General features: G+C 39.7%; 2 protein-coding genes across 8 annotated transcripts; both read left to right on the forward strand.

Moving 5' to 3' along the window:
* Nucleotides 1–62: 62 nt before the first annotated feature.
* Nucleotides 63–13,175, forward strand: LOC116392635 (collagen alpha-3(V) chain-like). Of its 4 annotated transcripts, XR_004213341.1 has the most exons (16): nucleotides 63–1,044; nucleotides 1,340–1,484; nucleotides 2,183–2,347; nucleotides 2,966–3,161; nucleotides 6,049–6,150; nucleotides 7,377–8,672; nucleotides 9,315–9,368; nucleotides 10,733–10,852; nucleotides 11,059–11,097; nucleotides 11,272–11,325; nucleotides 11,434–11,487; nucleotides 12,023–12,130; nucleotides 12,257–12,310; nucleotides 12,576–12,778; nucleotides 12,940–12,993; nucleotides 13,141–13,175. XR_004213341.1 is itself a non-coding variant. In XM_031864306.1 (14 exons), exons 1-14 carry the CDS (start codon nucleotides 798–800, stop codon nucleotides 12,777–12,779), a joined length of 2,838 nt encoding a protein of 945 aa, XP_031720166.1. In that variant the 5' UTR covers nucleotides 63–797; the 3' UTR covers nucleotides 12,780–13,109. The 4 variants fall into 4 exon arrangements, 3 of the variants coding, with proteins under 3 accessions (XP_031720166.1, XP_031720167.1, XP_031720168.1); XM_031864306.1 differs by lacking the exon at nucleotides 13,141–13,175 and having other exon boundaries at nucleotides 12,576–13,109; XM_031864307.1 differs by lacking the exon at nucleotides 13,141–13,175 and having other exon boundaries at nucleotides 3,032–3,161; nucleotides 12,576–13,109.
* On the forward strand, nucleotides 13,120–17,650 carry LOC116392638 (collagen alpha-1(I) chain-like). 4 transcript variants are annotated; one of them, XR_004213343.1, is made up of 16 exons: nucleotides 13,120–13,342; nucleotides 13,425–13,469; nucleotides 13,587–13,640; nucleotides 13,870–13,914; nucleotides 14,004–14,057; nucleotides 14,182–14,226; nucleotides 14,362–14,415; nucleotides 14,502–14,609; nucleotides 14,712–14,765; nucleotides 14,874–14,927; nucleotides 15,073–15,117; nucleotides 15,205–15,714; nucleotides 15,951–16,004; nucleotides 16,979–17,032; nucleotides 17,122–17,175; nucleotides 17,442–17,452. XR_004213343.1 is itself a non-coding variant. In XM_031864311.1 (11 exons), the coding sequence occupies exons 1-11, from the start codon at nucleotides 13,256–13,258 to the stop codon at nucleotides 15,139–15,141; spliced, it is 669 nt and encodes a 222-aa protein (XP_031720171.1). In that variant the 5' UTR covers nucleotides 13,120–13,255; the 3' UTR covers nucleotides 15,142–15,211. The 4 variants fall into 4 exon arrangements, 1 of the variants encoding a protein (XP_031720171.1); XR_004213342.1 differs by having other exon boundaries at nucleotides 15,205–17,032; XR_004213344.1 differs by lacking the exons at nucleotides 16,979–17,032; nucleotides 17,122–17,175 and having other exon boundaries at nucleotides 15,205–16,004; nucleotides 17,442–17,650.
* The last annotated feature ends 160 nt before the right edge of the window (nucleotides 17,651–17,810 follow it).

The following is a 17,810-nucleotide window of genomic DNA, read 5'->3' on the forward strand; positions in this document are numbered from 1 at the left end:
ATGACGCCTGTCAACGACTTTAACAAAAGAAGTGTTTACATATCTGTTCAAAGGACCATTAAACAAAACCCTAAACCCTGTACTGACTGATAGTCCTACCTTTCAATATATTCTCTTTCATTCATTTTATTCTTTTTTTCACATATTTTTGGGGAAATTCTTGCCTTTATTGGAGATTTGACAACAAAGATGATACCTATAAATTCCTAGGCCAACAGAATATAACTATTTTATATTTAGCAATAGCGTTTGTTTATCATTAAAGTGAAATGTGTTATCATATACAAAGGCTAAGTGACATCCTTAAGGGTATAATGGGCTTCAGAAATTGGATACCAACAGATTTGTACTGTCTGCAAACATCCCTCCATTAGAACACATAAAAAGAAGACGAGATCAATAACAACAAGGAGATATAACTGCACTTGATGGAATTCATCTGCAACAATTACATCTTGTGCTTGTTCCTTTTGAGATTGAATGCACATACACACAAACGTATCAAATAAATGTAGAGTAAGAAGTCAGGATGCCATTAGTCAAAGAGTGGATAAATAACACAGGTTGATGCTTTATATGCACAGAATCTTATGAAACTATGATATTTTATGGTTTTCACTGAACTCCCACAGACTCCTCTGGGAACTTTTTATTTTGTGTGTTTCTGCGTGTGTGCCCACATATTCTCAAAATAACCAGGTGCAAAAGTGTGAGTGTCCTGGAAGCAGAGCAGAGGCGAGGTAGGTGAGATATCTAGTTTGCTGTTGACAGATCGGAACACGAGCCGAGTGACAGAGATGCCAGTTAGGCCCGGCCCTCTGGTCCATGTTTTTCCAGCACCACTTCTTTCTCTGCAGTCTACTGAGGACATGATGCCGGGCTCATCTTTGCTCTCCGTGCTCTGGTTTCAAGCTTATTTGTTTGTAGTGAAACATGCAGATGGTCTGTTTGGGGAAGTCAGCGCACCTCAGCAGTGTTATCTTCATGCCACAGCAAAGGCTCATGGGAGGGACGGAGGAAATGTCACACTTGCAGGTGTGAAAGGTAGGCAAAGTTAGGATGAGGTAAATTTCTGATGGCTGTGTGTGAGGGGGAAAATGTTGATTGTAGATTGTTTTTTGTGTGTGAATTCGATATTTCCACTGGAGTGATACACAGAGGAACATTTTGGGCAACTCTGACAAGAAACTGTACCTCAAAAGACCAAGTTGTTACCTGATATTGAGAGCATTACTGATCCACTTTAGTCAAATACATCAATTTACAGAATTCTTTCAGTGTGAATCTTGTTAGAAATGATTAGTGTCATTAATAATCTATCTTTGTCTTGTGTTTGCAGAAGTGGATCTGTTACAGCTGTTGGACATGCAGTCAGCCACTCATTATAATGTGTCAACAACGGAAGATGACCGAGGATGTCCAGCATATCAGATCGGACAATATTCCACACTGTCCCTACCGACAGCTACAGTATTCGGCCCTCTGTAAGTATTACTAACTAGGCTCGACACAAGAGCTAATGTAAAAACCTACCGCATTACTTCTCAGGTGACCTTTTGAGTGAGTAAATAGGGTTTGGTTTCATTGAGTCAACAGGACAACAGGAAGTTTTGTCGTCGTTGTAAATGAGAACTCATTCTCAATTGACTTATCTGGTTAAATAAAGGTAAAATACAAATAAAATACAAATCTATGTAATATGTTCAAAATCAAACATTTTAAGAATATTTCCAATTTACACATTTACTCTACTTCGTTGTACAGTTTTGCTTCAAGTGATTTTTAATTTCCACAGAGCTGACAAGGTCTGACAAGGCAGACCTGTTTATCTCGGGATGGTTTTTCTTTCCATGATGTGTAGGTTGAAAGGATTTAGCTGAAGGCTTTGCTGTTAAACTTGACCTTGACTGTTTACACACGCGCTGTGCTAATGCCGCCTGAATCTGTCAGCTTTGTGATACAGTTTACATTCACATGTGAAGCGGCTCTCTGTGAGGAACGTCTTTAGTCTCTCTGTGACACCACATCGGTGGATGTAAAATCTACACTGGCCTATATTCTCATCTCACAACTGTCCATGTCCAGTGAACGAGCAAGGAAAAATGTGCATGTGAGCGTGTGTGTGGGAGAGTCTTCTGTATGTGTACATTTATTTGTGAATGTGCTAACATTTACATGACAGTTTTCCAGAGGAGCTGAGTGTGCTGATGCGTCTGCGTCTGGGTCAACGTTGGTCAGAGGAGACGCCGCTGTTGGTTATTTTAGGGCAGGAAGGGGAGGAGCTTCTTCAGCTGAAGGTGGGGCCAAGACTCTTCACTGTCGTCAGTGCCTGGGAACAACACTATGAGTGAGAAAACACACGCGCACATAAACACTCACACAACCACAGACGAAGACCTAATGATCCACAAACAAACATCCGCCATTGAATGTGTGAAAAACATTTATGTTTGAATCTATTCAGTGTGAAAATTCATAACCTTTGCAGATCACACAAAACATTAGCGCTAAAACTGGTTTAGTTCCCTTGAGGTTAAAGGCATTTTGCTTTGAGTTATTTATTTTATAAAATATAAGAAGATATTAGTTTCAATGTTGGACTCTCCACTGAAAACCCAGCAAAGGGCTCAAAGACCAAGTCTGCATATTTGGATTTTTTTTTAAAGATGGAATAATGCAATGCATATTGATTTCAACCTGCACAACATACTTCAACTCATTCCATGGATCTTCATCTATCTTCAAAGTTACTTTCTGAATGTGATTATCAGCATAAATGATTCTGAAGTTTTAGTTGTTGTTGGGTTTTAATATTCGTATATTTGTGCAGGCTGGGTGTCAGGACAGTAAAACACTGCTTTTTCGCCTGGTGTTACGCTGTAGATACTCTGTTCGGTTTCAGTAGCTGAAACACTAAATCACTGGTCATTTTTTGCTGTAAGATTCTCACAGGTCTGTCTCACAGGTTTCCTGCTGCTCCTCTGTGGGATGGACTGTGGCACAGCCTCTCCCTGTCCGTCTCTCTGTCCAGGCTAGAGTTGTATCTGGACTGCTGTCTACAGGAGAGCGTCCCCGGGCACCTTGGCCTGGAACCGCAGGTCGACACTTTAGGCCTAACGCTGCTGGGAGGAGCTTCGCGTCCTCACCACACACCCTTTACCGTAAGACCCGACTTCACCCGACACAGCCGTCCTCACTCTTCAGATCGCAATGTCACATTCCTCACCTGGGCCACAGTCCTCCCCTCCCAACAAAAAGGGGGGAGGGCTCAAAGTGAACTTCAGTGGCAAATTAAGCAAAACACAATCATTAGTTGGTTCATTTGTTTCAAGTTCAGGGCAAGTATGGGTGTAATCAATTAAAATAATTAAAATCTCTATATGAACGATCTATTGATGTTCTCTGTGCATTTATGGAAAAGTGGAAACACAGCAAACCTTTTAGATGGTTCTTGTCTTACAGTAAATACAAATCTATAATGTAGGTCTTACATGCTGAAGTTGGAGTGGGAATAAAACTAGATTGAAAGGAGGCTGATGAGGACAGGAAGCTTGTCCCTCATCCCAAGCCCCAAGCCCACATCAGTGACAGCTGTGTTTTCTACTAAGTCTCACCTTCACCATCGATCTGCCCTGACCACAAAGGACTTACACCTACTGTACAGCAACAGCCCCAGTAGACAACACACCTAAGTGTCTGTTGTTGTTCACACTCTGTTCTAACTTGCTGAGTGTTAAGTGGTGGACACCAACCTGTCTGGCGCTGTGTTGCCACAGGAAGCAGGAGAGATAGTATGGGGCTTGGTCTGTTGGGTTCATAATTTCTCTGTGCTGTAAACGTGCGGTCGGCCAGTCCTCCGGGGAGAGTGTGTGTTTTCCAAGCCCCTGAACTTAAGTGTGTAAAGCAGCTGCTGTCAGAGGAGTCCAGAAGTTACCTTAATCAGAAGCCATGCAGAGTGCTGCGGTGGTGCTACTGCTACTGAGCTGCGTAAGTCTAATTGTCTGTATCATTAATCTCTGTCAAAATATTGGGGTGAACTTTAGAAACCTAAAGATTAACCGTTGGTTTAGATTGTTTAATCTCTTCATGAATTATGAAAGCAAAGGGCTTTGAAAAACTTGCTTCATTTGTAAAAAGGTTATTTTTTTCAGATCATTTGATTAGATCAAGATGTATTGGAATTGTTATCTTTTAGTTTTAGTTTTCTCTGCCATTTTATAGGCTTTGAAATCATACTTGACCATCTTATCTTCAACTATCTTTTCTGTTGCATTTAATGAGATTTAAGTGTTTTCCTGTAAATGTTGGCATTGCTATTGACCGCGCAGCAGTTTCTTGAGTGAGTTACATGGTGTTTCACCATTAGCTCACATATTTCTGAGTCAGGATTGGGGGCTTCTTACGTGTGCATGTGAGAGGATGAAAGGCAGGAGAAGATTTTCACATCAACGAGTAAATCTCGTGAAATGCTGTGCAGAAAATGTCCACGTCTTTGTCACTGTGGGAAATTGTAGAAAGATGAATTTAACCTCAAAAACTCAAAAGGAGTGACGCATGTAGTTACAAATCTGTATAATCTTACCTATACTCAGTGCTACATGTTGACTGCTGACACCTTATTGTTATGACTGACTGAATAGTCCACTTAAATTATGCATTTGTACTTATTTCAATTCAAGCCTAAACATTAAATATATTTTTCAGAATATAGTTACTAGATCAACAAAGAGTCAATTAAAAAAAGGGATTTACAATCAAGCCAGAATTGCCTACATTTCTTCTCTCCACTGCTCATTTTTCTCTCCACTGAATGAAAAGGGCTAAAACAAAATGGCAGGAGTATGTGACCCACAGCACAGTCGGACCATTGGGATTGGAGGCCATGGGAAAATAGATGGAGGATTCCAACTGTGATTATATTATTGTTTCTCTCCAAAAAAATCCCTGAGTCATTCTTCAAGCTCTAATTTAGGGTACTTCAAATCTTAATGTCTACATTTTATATGTGCTACACTACAGCTGTAGAGTTATAAACGTGCAGTTTAACAGTGTTGAAATGATATGCAACCTTCAAAGCCATACGTGTACGATTGGAATGTTTCTGACCTCTGCGCCTGCTAGTGGTAATATAGAAAAAGACACTGTAGCAGACAGCAATATGTGCTGAGTGCTATAAAATAAAATGTGTTTCACTGAAGCTATAAGCCAGAGTCTGGAACGAAACTCTGCCTCATTAGGGATATTTGGGGGTTTTGAATTTTATATTAGGTGTGAGTTTTTTTAAATTTTTTGTTCAACATCGGCTCCTAAAATAAATCTATAGTAAATTGTGTAGCCAAAATACAGACACTTCACTGAAACACTTTGGCCATTGCTGCCTAGAATCATACATTCTATAATATCGGGACTGAAATCTGATCCCTGGTATAAAAATTGAAGCTTTTATTATTTTCCACCAGTTTGAGTCATTTTCTCTGATGTTGCTGCTAATGATTTATATATCCCAGACAGTATTTTTGCTCGTTCGATGGGTTCAAATTCTGAATATTAATGGAGATTTGGTAGTTATGATCAGGACTTATGTTTGTTGAAAAAATGTAACTCAATGAAAATGGAAAATAATAAAAATATGTAGTATTTTTATAGCAGTTTTAGGACGAGGACATTTTTATCCTCTCAGGTAAAAGTGGGAGTTTTTTAAATAAATTTGACACTACACAAAACAATTAAATTCATCAAAATGAATGTTGTTGCAAATCATTGACATCTCCCTGACTGTGAAAAGAAAACCTAGCATTTAGTATACAGAAAAAAAATCCGTTTTGTGTGAGTTTCTTTTCATAAAATACAGTGACATTATGTATTAACAGACTGGGGTTTTAAAATTCAGAAAAGGAAAATGAATGAATATTGATGATCAGGATTGAAGTTGGTGATATTCAGTGAAAAAGGAAAATAATACCAATATATAACTTTATGGCAGGCATTGTGAAGTACAGGGGCCAAAATGGTCACCTACTGTCTCCTGTTTGTCTGTGGTGTGTTCAGGGCACCATCCAGCAGATGATCTTTGTCTTGGGAGATCCAACAGCAGCAGGGCAGCACTGTCGAGATCACAGCAGCACCTGCTCAGCTCTGACAGACACACAGGTACAAACAGCACACTACTGTCAGCTACCAAACACTGCAGGACTTTACTCACAAGGTTTACGTCCTGATAACATCTGCTTTGTTGCTCTATTTTCCTGATATTACAAACTTCACAGACAGGCACAGTGCTCCATCAAACAACAAATAAAGACTATCGTATTAGAAATAGATTTTTTTTTGTTGCTTTTTATGTGCAGCATTTTATCACTAAACCTGACCCCTTATAGATAAAGGCCTGGCACTCCAACACAGGTGATTTCATTTATACTGGCTGATGATCACAGATATATTTTAGAACAATCTTTAGTGTTATAAAGACTGACTTATTTTAAGCCTTAAATGTTAGAAAGACTAACACGGTTAGCACTGCATTGAGAGTTTATGCTAGCTTTTTGTATTGTTACAGTCTTCGCTGTTAAAACATTTTCTGCCATGTTTTATAGTATGATAGAAATTCTTAATTTATCCAGAATGCAGGGCAAATTAGTCCTCCAAGACCGAGACAGTTTTGTGCAACCAATGAATTTAGATGTCTATCTGAAGTCTGACCTTAAGTGTGATCTAAGCCACAGCCTGAACAGGTTAAAGCTAGATGGAGCTTTGCTGGGAATTATGTGAGCTCGCTAAACTTCAAGCAACAAAACTAATCGGCGGTTCAGGGAAATAACAATGAAGCTTAGTTTGTACACGCCCACACAGTCTTATTAGAACAGGTCTTATTAGGAAGAATATGTGGAAAAAAGTGCTTTTTATTCATAGATGACATGTTAGTGTGAATGTATAGTCCTTCAAAGTATTCATCCACTCGTCCTGTCTGTCTGTAGAGGCCACTACGGTAGTGTTTTGCTCAGAGAGGTTTAACATCATTAAAATGTAATTTGTAATTTGTTATTTCTGAACAGTCGCCAAAGAGAGCAACAATACTGAACTGTAATTTCTGCTTTAAGAAGCATGGTCTTCATCCCTGTGTGTTTGTTTGATTGCATCCCTTAGGGATTAATTATTGTTATTACTTAACTGCCGGTATTTATTAATTTAATAAAGTCCTAGATTGGACAAATCGCTAAATTGCTTGAGAGCTATTTAATGATAGGGCTGGGGATGCCTGAGGAGGCAATTACAAAACAGTCCAGAATTGAAAAAAAATGTCTGCTCTCATATCTCTGTTGTTTTAAAAGGAGCTCAGCACACACAGTGCATGTTGGGTAACATGTTCCCTTATGCAGACTTTTACCCAGGAGGTTGCTGCTCTAGATGAGGTGACCATTCAGCCTGAGATCAGAGTATCACCCATAGCCCCCCAAGACACGACGCTACAGGCCGGTCCCACTGAGGTGACACCAAAACTGGATCCAGTGAGCAGCACTTCCCCTCTGAAGTCACATCCTGGTCCAACGGTTGTGCACACCAAAGCTGTAGTGAAAACCCAGGCTGGCACAGACACTCAGACTGTAAACTCAACCAACAGAGAAAAGGATACACCAAAAGATGTGAGTAAGGAGGTAAATCCAGGTGGAAATACTGAACCGCAGCCTCCCTCTCTGACTGGAAGTGAGCAGTTTTCTAATGCTCACCCTGACATATTCGAGACAACGGCGGAACCGTGGAGCACAGAAGGAAGTATCATAACCAGGACTCCTTCAGGCCACACTCTTAAAACTGCTCAGTACCCGAGACAAGTTCATCAAGTGATCGTTGAAGCAAAGAAAGATTCCAGAACAAGTAACGAGGAAAGTGCTGAAACAACCATTTCAAGCCTCAACGTTCAACCCGAGAACCCCACAGCAACAGGTGTCTCATCAGAAGATGCAGACACTGCAAGTACAGAGATTGCTTTCTCTAATGGGCCACAGTTTGCTACTAGATCTACTCTTATCTCAGGCCCCATCACAGAATCAGGGTTTGTCACTTCCAGCGTGTACCCTTCATCTGAAGGAGGAGTAAGGGAGGGGAGACAGGAGGCATCGCCACTAGTCACCATACCTCCAGTTTCAGAAGATCCACCAGCTAAACTCTTAAGACATACAGAAGAAAATGTAACTGAGGACTTTGCTGCTCCTCAGAAAGATCCAGACTCAAACCTGACTGTTTTAACTTCCCCAGTCCAAAGCACAGAAGCACTAAGCACCAGGAACACGGAGGTTGACACGGGTAATGTTTCAGCCGGTCAGATGAAAGAAAAAGAGGAAATGGATGTTTCACCCAGAACAGAGACATCACCACAGCAACTTCCAGGTGGAGAGCAGGCGAGCGGGACAGAGACAGACGAAATAGATTTCGAGGAGGAGGAAGTGCAAAGGCATGCAGGGAAGGAAAAAGAAAGTTTTGATAATGGTTCTGCCATTTCTGAGGATTATAATCAGTCCACTCCTGATCGGATCTCCCAGTTCGGTGCTGAAGGCTCCTTCATCAAATCACAGACTGAATCCCCACAGCAGACAGTTAAAGCAGCCAATCAGCCGCCTACAAACACAGTCAGACGCCAGGGGGCAGGATTAAGACCTGGGATCAGGAGTCAAAGGGTAAGACATTGTTTACATTTAGCAGTACCTGTGTAAATGTTCATAATCAATAATCAAAGCTGGATTTCACATTTGAAGTTATTTTTGTCGGTATGGGTCTTGGTATACTTTAAACGTCAGATGTATTCACAGTGACACTGAGCACAGAGTGTTAATAAGGTTATAAATGCATAAACAAACCACATAGGACATTTTAATCACATTTGTGTGATATTCTCATCTCATTTTCTGTCATGACCTTGTATGAAATTGAGTTTGCGAGGAGCTGATTCGATGTCTGAGATGGCAACATGTATCTGTGTCAATTTTAGTACCTATAAAGACATGCGAGTGTGTGTGTGGTAGAGGGGAGGAAACTGTGGTACTGTGACCCTTCTGGAATTTCAGACTAAAGACTGTATACAGTGTTGTTGTACCAGAAGTTCACAAACATTATCAGAAAAAAACATTTGATCAATTCGAATTCCGACATGATAACATGGGATATCTTCTGCTGTGGTTTAACTTCTCTGTTTGCACAGATAAAGTTTAACTTTTTTATCCGACCCTGCTGTTATCAATGAGTCCTAACATGTCACAGTACATTATTTTTGGTCGGGATGATTATCCAGATCTAACCGTTCTTCCTCGCTCTTTTATCAGGGGTTGCAGGGTCCACCTGGGCTATCAGGACCACCAGGGCCTAAAGGAGACAAAGTATGATTTAAATTAAACCTTGAATCAAAAAACCTGTAATTTGAGATGAATTGCTCAGAGTGCAAAACAGATGCGTGTCAAACATACTTCAGAACTCTGCTGCCTTGTGTGCAGCTTGAAACTGTAAAGTTACTTGTATTTTTGCAGTCACTTTGGGGTAGTGTTACATGGGGGGGAAATGTGGGGTCAAAGTGTGGCGGGGTTTTAAATATTAAAGATATATCCTGATATAGAGTCAGCTACAACACCTGAACACAACGTTAGAGTGTGTAAAAACTAGCCAGCAAGCAGAGCAGTTGAAGCAGTTAGCTAAAGGTAATGTAAAGCTAAATGGTTAAAATAGTTATCTTAAAGTAATGGAGAAACTGTTGAAATAGCTAAAAGGGATTCATGATTGACATAGTTAGCGTTTTTTTAAAGTAATGGTACATAGCTAAAAGTGAGGGGTGAACAGTTGAAATGTTTGCCATAAATAACATAAAGAATGTAAAGAAAGAAGTGGCAGGTGAAGAGAGCTAGTGTCTATCTAGCAAACTAAAATACATTTTTCTCAAGAGTTGGTCAAACAGACCAGAGATACAAAATAAGTGAATATCAACCTTACAGGTGTTTTGAAAGAAATGCGACTCAGCTAAGATGCTCATGTTGTAATTATCATCTCGTCTTCTGCCTGAGAGAAGCATTTTAATTTGTCCATTCTATTATCTTCTTTTTCATTTTTAGGCAACTTGTAATTCTCACAAAATCAATGAATGTTGATAGTCTATATATATATTTAATACACATACGATTGTATTTCCCCCATATAATACTAAATATAACTTTAAACTGTGTGAGCCCTTATAAGACTGTTGAATTAACTTTACTTAAACCAACCAAAACCATGGGTCCTGTTTTCATATGCATGACTTCTGATAGTTCATCACTTGTGTTTGATGGAAATTGGCCGACTCACTTTGTCAGATCATCAATAACACCTCCACCCCTGATTAAACCTCAGATACAGCACATTTTGGTGCCATATGAAATTATTTCTGCAAGACAGAGCAAATTAAAGATTTATTTACATATATATATATATATATATATATATACAATACATCAAATATTAACCTGAAGGCTACTGAAGCTAAATGACACAACATTTGCAGGGCTCAATAGGAAATTAATCTCAGGGCTGTTTTTGTCAGATTTTTGTGGGTTTCTTCTGCACCCTAGTGGTCAAAAATGGAGCCCTGAATTATCAATTGTGAATAAAAAAGACAGATTTTTATCTCTATCCACGTTGATCGAAATGTAGACGATGTAATCTAGACTCATCATGTGTTTTCCCATCAAAGAGACATTGTTTTCTGTCCTCTCAGGGTTATCAAGGCGTTATGGGCAGGACCGGGCAGACAGGATATAGAGGCCCCCTCGGTCCTCCTGGGATAGCTGCCATTGTTGTATTTAAAACCTCTGAGGAAGAGTGGGAGGCTTTCAAGGTACACACTTGTTTAAATTTGGATCTGGTGAAATAAGTAGTTTGCCGATTTAGTTCAGATTGTTTTTGCTGATAATGACACTTGTCATGTTTGGGTTATTGTTTTGAAGTTTAGTATATATTCAATGCAAATTGGTTCGAGGATGATTTGTAAGAGAAAGAGGTTTACAAGATAAAAAGAGTCTTGTCTTTGTCATATCATTGCAGAAAAAGAAGATCTATAAAAAGCTGATTTCTTCGTGGCCGGTGGGTGTTTGTTAGAAAAAAAAAAAAACTTCAATGCACCTAAAATCTGTATTTTTCCAATACAAGATTGATATACAAGTATCATTTTTGTAAATAGAATCTAGTGTAAAAGAAATACATATGTACTGGTATACCATGACGATATGTTGTGACTGGGTTTGTTTTTATCTTTAGAAACGTAAGGGGCCTCCGGGGCCTCCTGGACCTCTTGGAGATGATGGACCAATTGTAAGTAGACAAAAGTGTTATTGACTAATTGAAAAGGCAATTAGCATACCATGACAATACCAAACGAGAGATTGTTAAAGGACTCCTGTGGCTAATTTTGTTTTCCAGGGACCACCTGGAATTACCGGGAAACAAGGACGAAAAGGAGTTCAAGGGAAAATCGTGGGTACCTCTACTTTATTTGCATCTTATTAGAATCTACAACGAGGCTTTGCGCCTCTTATGACTCAATTCATCACCCAATACTTTAATACAGAGTATTATACTTACACCTGTTCAAGTGCCAGACATTTAGAAAGACAATGCTAAGCTTCACACACTGTACATTACTAGTCTCTGCAGTCCTTGTGACCGAAACTCCACATTGAACTCATAACTACAGGGTGGCTTTGATTGATAATGCATTGACTTGACTTTATAAATGTAGAACAACATGGATATCCATTTTCACTACGACGTCCGCTTCAATATCCCAACACACAAACACTACTACTACATAATATGATTTCAACAGCAAGCACACTAACAATATGATTAAAAAAACAGTACATTGTGGTACAATACAATTCAATTAACTACTTCATCACTGATTTGTAATAGGAATAAGAAAACATATTATCAGATTATCTGTTTTTCCGCACCAGAAGTTCTCATGAGACCAGGCAAACTGCATTACATGTTGCGTTGTGTACTTCAGGGCAATCGTGGACCACAAGGTATGCCGGGCCCTCAGGGCCAACCTGGGGAAGATGGCACCCCAGTACAGGACGCCGATCCGGGCCCTCCAGGCTTCCCTGGAGAACAGGTAAATCTGCTAAGAGACATATAACATATGTGTGTATTTTCATGGTTATGTAAGGATATAACTGTTATACGTCATTTCCAGCTTTACATGTCAATTATTTCCTTTTCTCCGTACTTGCCCCTATAGGGTCCCCAAGGCTACAGAGGAGAGAAGGGCAGCAAAGGGGAGCTGGGTGAGTGGGTAAGAGTGGCTTGGACTTCTAATGTTATGGGGACTGAAGTTATGGAGACCCAAATATACATGTGTATCTATCTATCTGTCAAAATGTCTTAGTATTGTTGCATTCAGCCTCACACTATTTGAGTGGCTCAAATTCACTTGTCAAGTTGTAAGCACTGAGTATTACAGAAGTGTCAGGTATTCTTTTGTGAAGTTGTCACTTTAGCTTTAGACTGGAGCATTTTGTTTATGGTTATTTGTCAAACCCCTATTTCTCCGTCTTTAGGGTTATCATGGCGAGCCTGGACCACAGGGACACAGAGGACAAAAAGGGGACAAGGTTAGATTCCACCACAGAAACACACACACACACACACACACACACACACACACACACACAGTGCTGGTGTATGTAATTCTGATTTTGCTGTCTGTTGTTACCAGGGAAATAAAGGTGTCAGAGGCGTCGCTGGTGTCCCTGGCTACATAGTAAGTACGGATTACTTTACTTTTTAATGACAGCCCCTTTTTTTGCCGCATCATTATAGTCAATTTAAAAAATACACAAGAGTTTTTTGGCTGTGCTGAAAACAATTACTTTTTGTTGTGACTTTCTACATTGTGACATTCTAACTGTCCTTTGTTTACAGGGACTGCCTGGAGCTAGGGGTCCTCCTGGTTTTCTAGGATTATCAGGACCTCTGGTCAGTGTCATACAGCTCACTGGGTGACAATTATCTATATCTGTATAAATAACAATAACTATATTGATCATCAGACTCCAAGCCCTGTTTTCTTTAAAATTGTGATACCACTGCTGTTCTTGTTTATACACTGATGATTATTTTCAGGGAGAGATTGGATCTCAAGGCTTTGGTGGACCACCAGGCCCACCTGTAAGTAATATACCACTGCAATGTCTTCATAAAAGTGATAAAATAGTGATGTTGGGTTATATAATGAGATATGAAGTGCATTCATTATCTGTCCTCTAATCAGGGAAAAATGTGCCCCAGAGGAGTTAAAGGTGTCCTCGGAGTTAAAGGACCTCCGGTAAGAAAACAACTAGTTGATCAAGTTATAATCCAAATTAACTCATAAACATTGACATTGAAACAATACTTAATGCCATCAGGGTCATCAAGGTGAACTGGGTGCCAGAGGAGCAGCTGGACCACAGGTGACAATTACAGATGTACTCTTTCTCACAGAGATGAAATAATTAGAAGCTAATGGCATTTATTTACCTTAAAAAATGTCGAACCTGTAAATATATTGTGTGTGTGTGTTGCTTTAGGGAGAGCGTGGTCCTGATGGAGCAGTTTGGTTTCCCGGTGTCCGTGGCCCCCAGGTACAACAAAACCCTTTGAAGCGTTTCATTCTATAGTAGAATCAGAGTCAGAACCAGAAACAGACAATCAGTGAGTTTATTGTAAGTTGGTTAAAGTTGTAGATGAAAAAAGAAGTTCCTTCTTTACAAAGAGAGGACTATTACTCCAATTTTCCTTTAATTTCACCAATAATGCGCCAGACAAAATATGATGAATAAAGAAAACAACTTGATTGTCTTTTTCTCACAGGGAAAACCAGGACCAGGTGGACCTCCGGGTCCTAAAGGAGACCCTGTGAGTACACAACCAGAAACAATTCAGCAGTAGATTGCCGGCATCATTTTAGGGTCACTCTGTTATCTGCGGTCTGTGTGTGTCACCAGGGTAATCCAGGAGACGAAGGGGATATAGGGGAACCTGGACCATCTGGACTTAATGTGAGATAACAAGCCTAAACCTTCTGCAGAAGCCAAATTAATTCCTAGAGAAGATATGAACTCAGATGTGCTGTAGTGATGTCATATTCAAGCTTGAGTATATGTTTTTTCTTTCTAACTTCAGGGAGCCAATGGGAATCCAGGAAAGTCTGGACCCTCAGGTGATCCTGTAAGATTACTTAAAGCAATTTTATCTCAATTATAATGTATGGAAATATGTAATGACTGTAATCATATCAAGTTATACTCCAACAGCCATTTTGGTTCCTAAGCACTGAGCTAAATGTGCACTTTTCTCTACCAGGGGGCGAAAGCCAAGCGAGGTGATAAGGGTGATCCAGGGTTCAAGGGAGACCTGGTAAGATGGATAGCTCCTGTTGATTGTGGATCATTTTATTGACTGATCAGTAGCTCAGTTCAACGTCTTGTTGTGTTTGTGTACAGGGACCTCCAGGACCTCCAGGTAAACAAGGATTGAAGGGGCGTCGAGGCCCTTCAGGACTTGAGGGACTTGGAGGACCAACAGGGCCACCAGGACTTCCTGGATCCAGTGTGAGTGAAATAAACGTGACGAGTGAGGACATGCTCACTAACGATGCTATAGCGACGGTAATAATCGAGGGATGTTTTATATACCCGCCTTCATGCTTGTAGGGCTTTGATGGCATCATGGGGGAGCAAGGGAAGCAGGGAAAAGATGGACTGAAGGTGGGTTTTAAGAAAGTAGATAGAAACATTTCAGTTGAAAAATAATTGTGAAATTGTGCATGTGTGTGAATGGATACAAGCATAATATACAAGTATTTATTTTTGTAGGGAGATCGAGGGCCAGATGGCATTCATGGAGTTCCTGGACCTCGAGGCGACAAGGTAGGACAAAGATGCATACTGCACATATTAATTCATGTGGAATAAGTGGGAAAAGGATTAAAGACCACCTTTATTTTAATATTTGTGTATGTACGTAGAGTACACAATACATCCTCATCAATTATGGTCATTTCTCCTGTCAAAGGGTCGAGAAGCTCGAGCAGGATTTTCTGGAATGCCAGGTCCAATTGTGAGTATGAGTGAGTGGAGATGAAGTTTATTCCAGATGTTGGTCATTGTGCTAAATCCGCACAACTGATGTGGTTTCTGCTTCCAGGGAGAGATGGGAAAATCTGGAGAGAGAGGACGTGAAGGAGAACCTGGTATTAAGGTTCCTATGTGGCTACACTTTTTATTCTGTCCTTGTGTGACCACAGCGTCCAGTCCCAACATATATTCACTTACTACTCACTGTTCATTTTTAATAGTTTTTCATAATACGTGTGATTAGATGGCTTTAATTAACAGTTTTAACATAGTTACATAACATAACATAGTTTTGAAGCTGTTTATTATATCTTTACAATTATATCTGTAGATTGTAGACTAAAAAAAATCTTTCCAAACAACAGCCATTTCCCATTTAAACGTCTATTTATAAGTCTATAATTTTAGTCTGTCCAAAAATAATGTTTATGCAATTTATGGTATGTTTATGGTAGGTTTATGGTACCTCTCAAATTGTTGCTGATATAGATGTTAAAGAGGCCATGTGTTTTATATATGTAAACCTTTTGTGTAGGGATTGATTGGAGTCCTTGGAGTTACTGGACCTAAAGGCCTGAAGGTGATCAGAATTATATAAATAATGTCAAATATTGTTGGCTATTAAAATGATGAGTCTGATTTAAAATTGTAATACTTGGAGGATGATATTATTTGAGTAATTTTAAGTATTGGTTAATGAATGTCGTGTAACGTTTCACTCCAGTACAGATAACGGCAATTTTGGAATTGAATTAGTCATATATTTCATCCAAAAAAACTACATAAAGATCTCACATTATCTGTGTCTCATTTTAGGGATTTCCAGGTCATTTAGGTAACAGGGGACAGGATGGACCTCCTGGAGCTCTGGTAAGACCAACCAACAATATGTTTCTTGTTTTTGACTTTGTTCAATCACATTTCACCTTCATAAACTCTATCATCATGTAAGTGTAGCATCGGCCTCCGGACGAGAAAGGCCTCTCTAATTAATGTTGTGTAAGCTCCACTGATTTTTCCAAAGCAACAAAGTGATTGGTAGTTTTGGAGATAAACAGCACAATCTGAAAAAATGCTGTTGATTAGTATACCAAAATTAGGTGCAATATACATCCTATAAGTTTAAGTGTGGTGTTCTCTTTTTTTGAATAAAGGACTATATTTCTCAGAAATTACTCATCAGTGGGACGATTCAAGGGATAGTTTGGATGTTTTGAAGTGGGGTTGAATGAGGTTTGCATCCATAGCCATCGATGACGTTTGGCACGTCCCCAGCTTGGAGAAGTAGACAGGAGTAACCATACGGAGTCAATGCCATGTACTGCTGTGGATGGGGGCAGCGGCAAAAGGTGTTTTAGCCATGGACCGTGTAAAAAAAATGTATATTGGTTTCAGTGTACGCTATATTTAGAATATTTTCACCACTTTACCTTGCTGTCAGACAGCCCTTTCTTACAGAGAACTGAAGCCTTAGTACCCATATATGCTCTCTTCAAAACTACCAGACTCCATTGAAAAAAAAACTCTAACTAATTGATTGAGGCAGCGATAGACTAGCAACTCCCTTGTTCTGTGATGGAATACAAACGGTGCACATATTCTAAACATAGTGCACACTTAGGTGGCTAAAGTACGTTTTGCGGCCGTCCCCGTCTGCAACAGTACATTGGTTAGCATCCATGCTGGTACTCCTGTCTACTTTTCCAAGCTGGGAGCATGCCTACCGTCATTGAATGCAAGTAATACACTATAGATAAGCATCTCATACAACCCCACTCAATAACATCAGAGGTAACACAGAATAGGTACAGATATGTGATAACCTAATATCATATTTCTGTCAGGGACACATTGGTTCAGAAGGAATGAATGGGGACACTGGACCTACAGGACTAAAAGTGAGTTTACCTCTCTTTAATAAACACTGAACAAGTACATTTATTATAAAACAAATGGATAACTGATAGTCCTCTAAAAATGTACACAGGGACTGCCTGGGAAGACAGGAGCTTCTGGCCTCCAAGGACCCGTAGGGAAGAGTGTGAGTTCTAATCACCTTTGTTTCCTGGAGTGAAATGTGATTTCATCTCTTATTTATTGAAACAAAAGAAGATCTCATTTCTGTTGAACGTAAATGGGATGTGTTACAGCATGGCAAGAAGCTAACAGTTATTCATGCATTCACGTGTAGTTACATATCCATACCACATTACTGTATGTTTGTATGTTGTGTACTGTATTATATGAGTATGTGGTGCTAATGGAATATGTGGATTCATATTTCTGTACATTTGTGTCAATCAACAGGGAGAAGCTGGCAGCAGAGAGATGAAGGGGACACCAGGAAAGCCAGGAGAGAGAGTGAGTTATAACATCACCATCGGGTTTTTTAGGATGTTACAGTGCAATCTTTTGGAATAACGGGGCTCCGAATGTCTCGAAGTGCCACCATACGATATTTTTGATGCAGCCATGATGATGTTGAGATTAATGGACTGCTGGTTTTCTTTAGGGGGTTAAAGGTAAAGAAGGATATGGAGGGTTTCCAGGAAGTGAAGGCCTAAAGGTATTTGTTAGTTAAAATCTTCATGTTTGTCATGGCCTGCATTTTATTCAAAATACATGTCTGTCAATAATATAAGCTGCATCATTCTGTCACATTGGACAAATGTGTTC

The sequence above is a fragment of the Anarrhichthys ocellatus genome, unplaced genomic scaffold, assembly GCF_004355925.1.
Source record: "Anarrhichthys ocellatus isolate YVR2014 unplaced genomic scaffold, GSC_Weel_1.0 scaffold30, whole genome shotgun sequence".
In the NCBI taxonomy this organism is placed as follows: domain Eukaryota; kingdom Metazoa; phylum Chordata; class Actinopteri; order Perciformes; family Anarhichadidae; genus Anarrhichthys; species Anarrhichthys ocellatus.

What these genes read in the sequence shown, in the direction of transcription:
- LOC116392635 (XM_031864306.1), top strand. Translation starts at nt 798, where the DNA reads ATGCCAGTTAGGCCCGGCCCTCTGGTCCATGTTTTTCCAGCACCACTT. An exon ending in GCTACAGTATTCGGCCCTCT is followed by an intron (nt 1,485 to 2,182) that starts GTAAGTATTACT and finishes TTTACATGACAG; the next exon opens with TTTTCCAGAGGAGCTGAGTG. An exon ending in CTCACCACACACCCTTTACC is followed by an intron (nt 3,162 to 6,048) that starts GTAAGACCCGAC and finishes TGGTGTGTTCAG; the next exon opens with GGCACCATCCAGCAGATGAT.
- LOC116392638 (XM_031864311.1), top strand. Translation starts at nt 13,256, where the DNA reads ATGAAGTGCATTCATTATCTGTCCTCTAATCAGGGAAAAATGTGCCCC. An exon ending in CTGGACCCTCAGGTGATCCT is followed by an intron (nt 14,227 to 14,361) that starts GTAAGATTACTT and finishes TTTCTCTACCAG; the next exon opens with GGGGCGAAAGCCAAGCGAGG. An exon ending in AGGGAAAAGATGGACTGAAG is followed by an intron (nt 14,766 to 14,873) that starts GTGGGTTTTAAG and finishes TTATTTTTGTAG; the next exon opens with GGAGATCGAGGGCCAGATGG.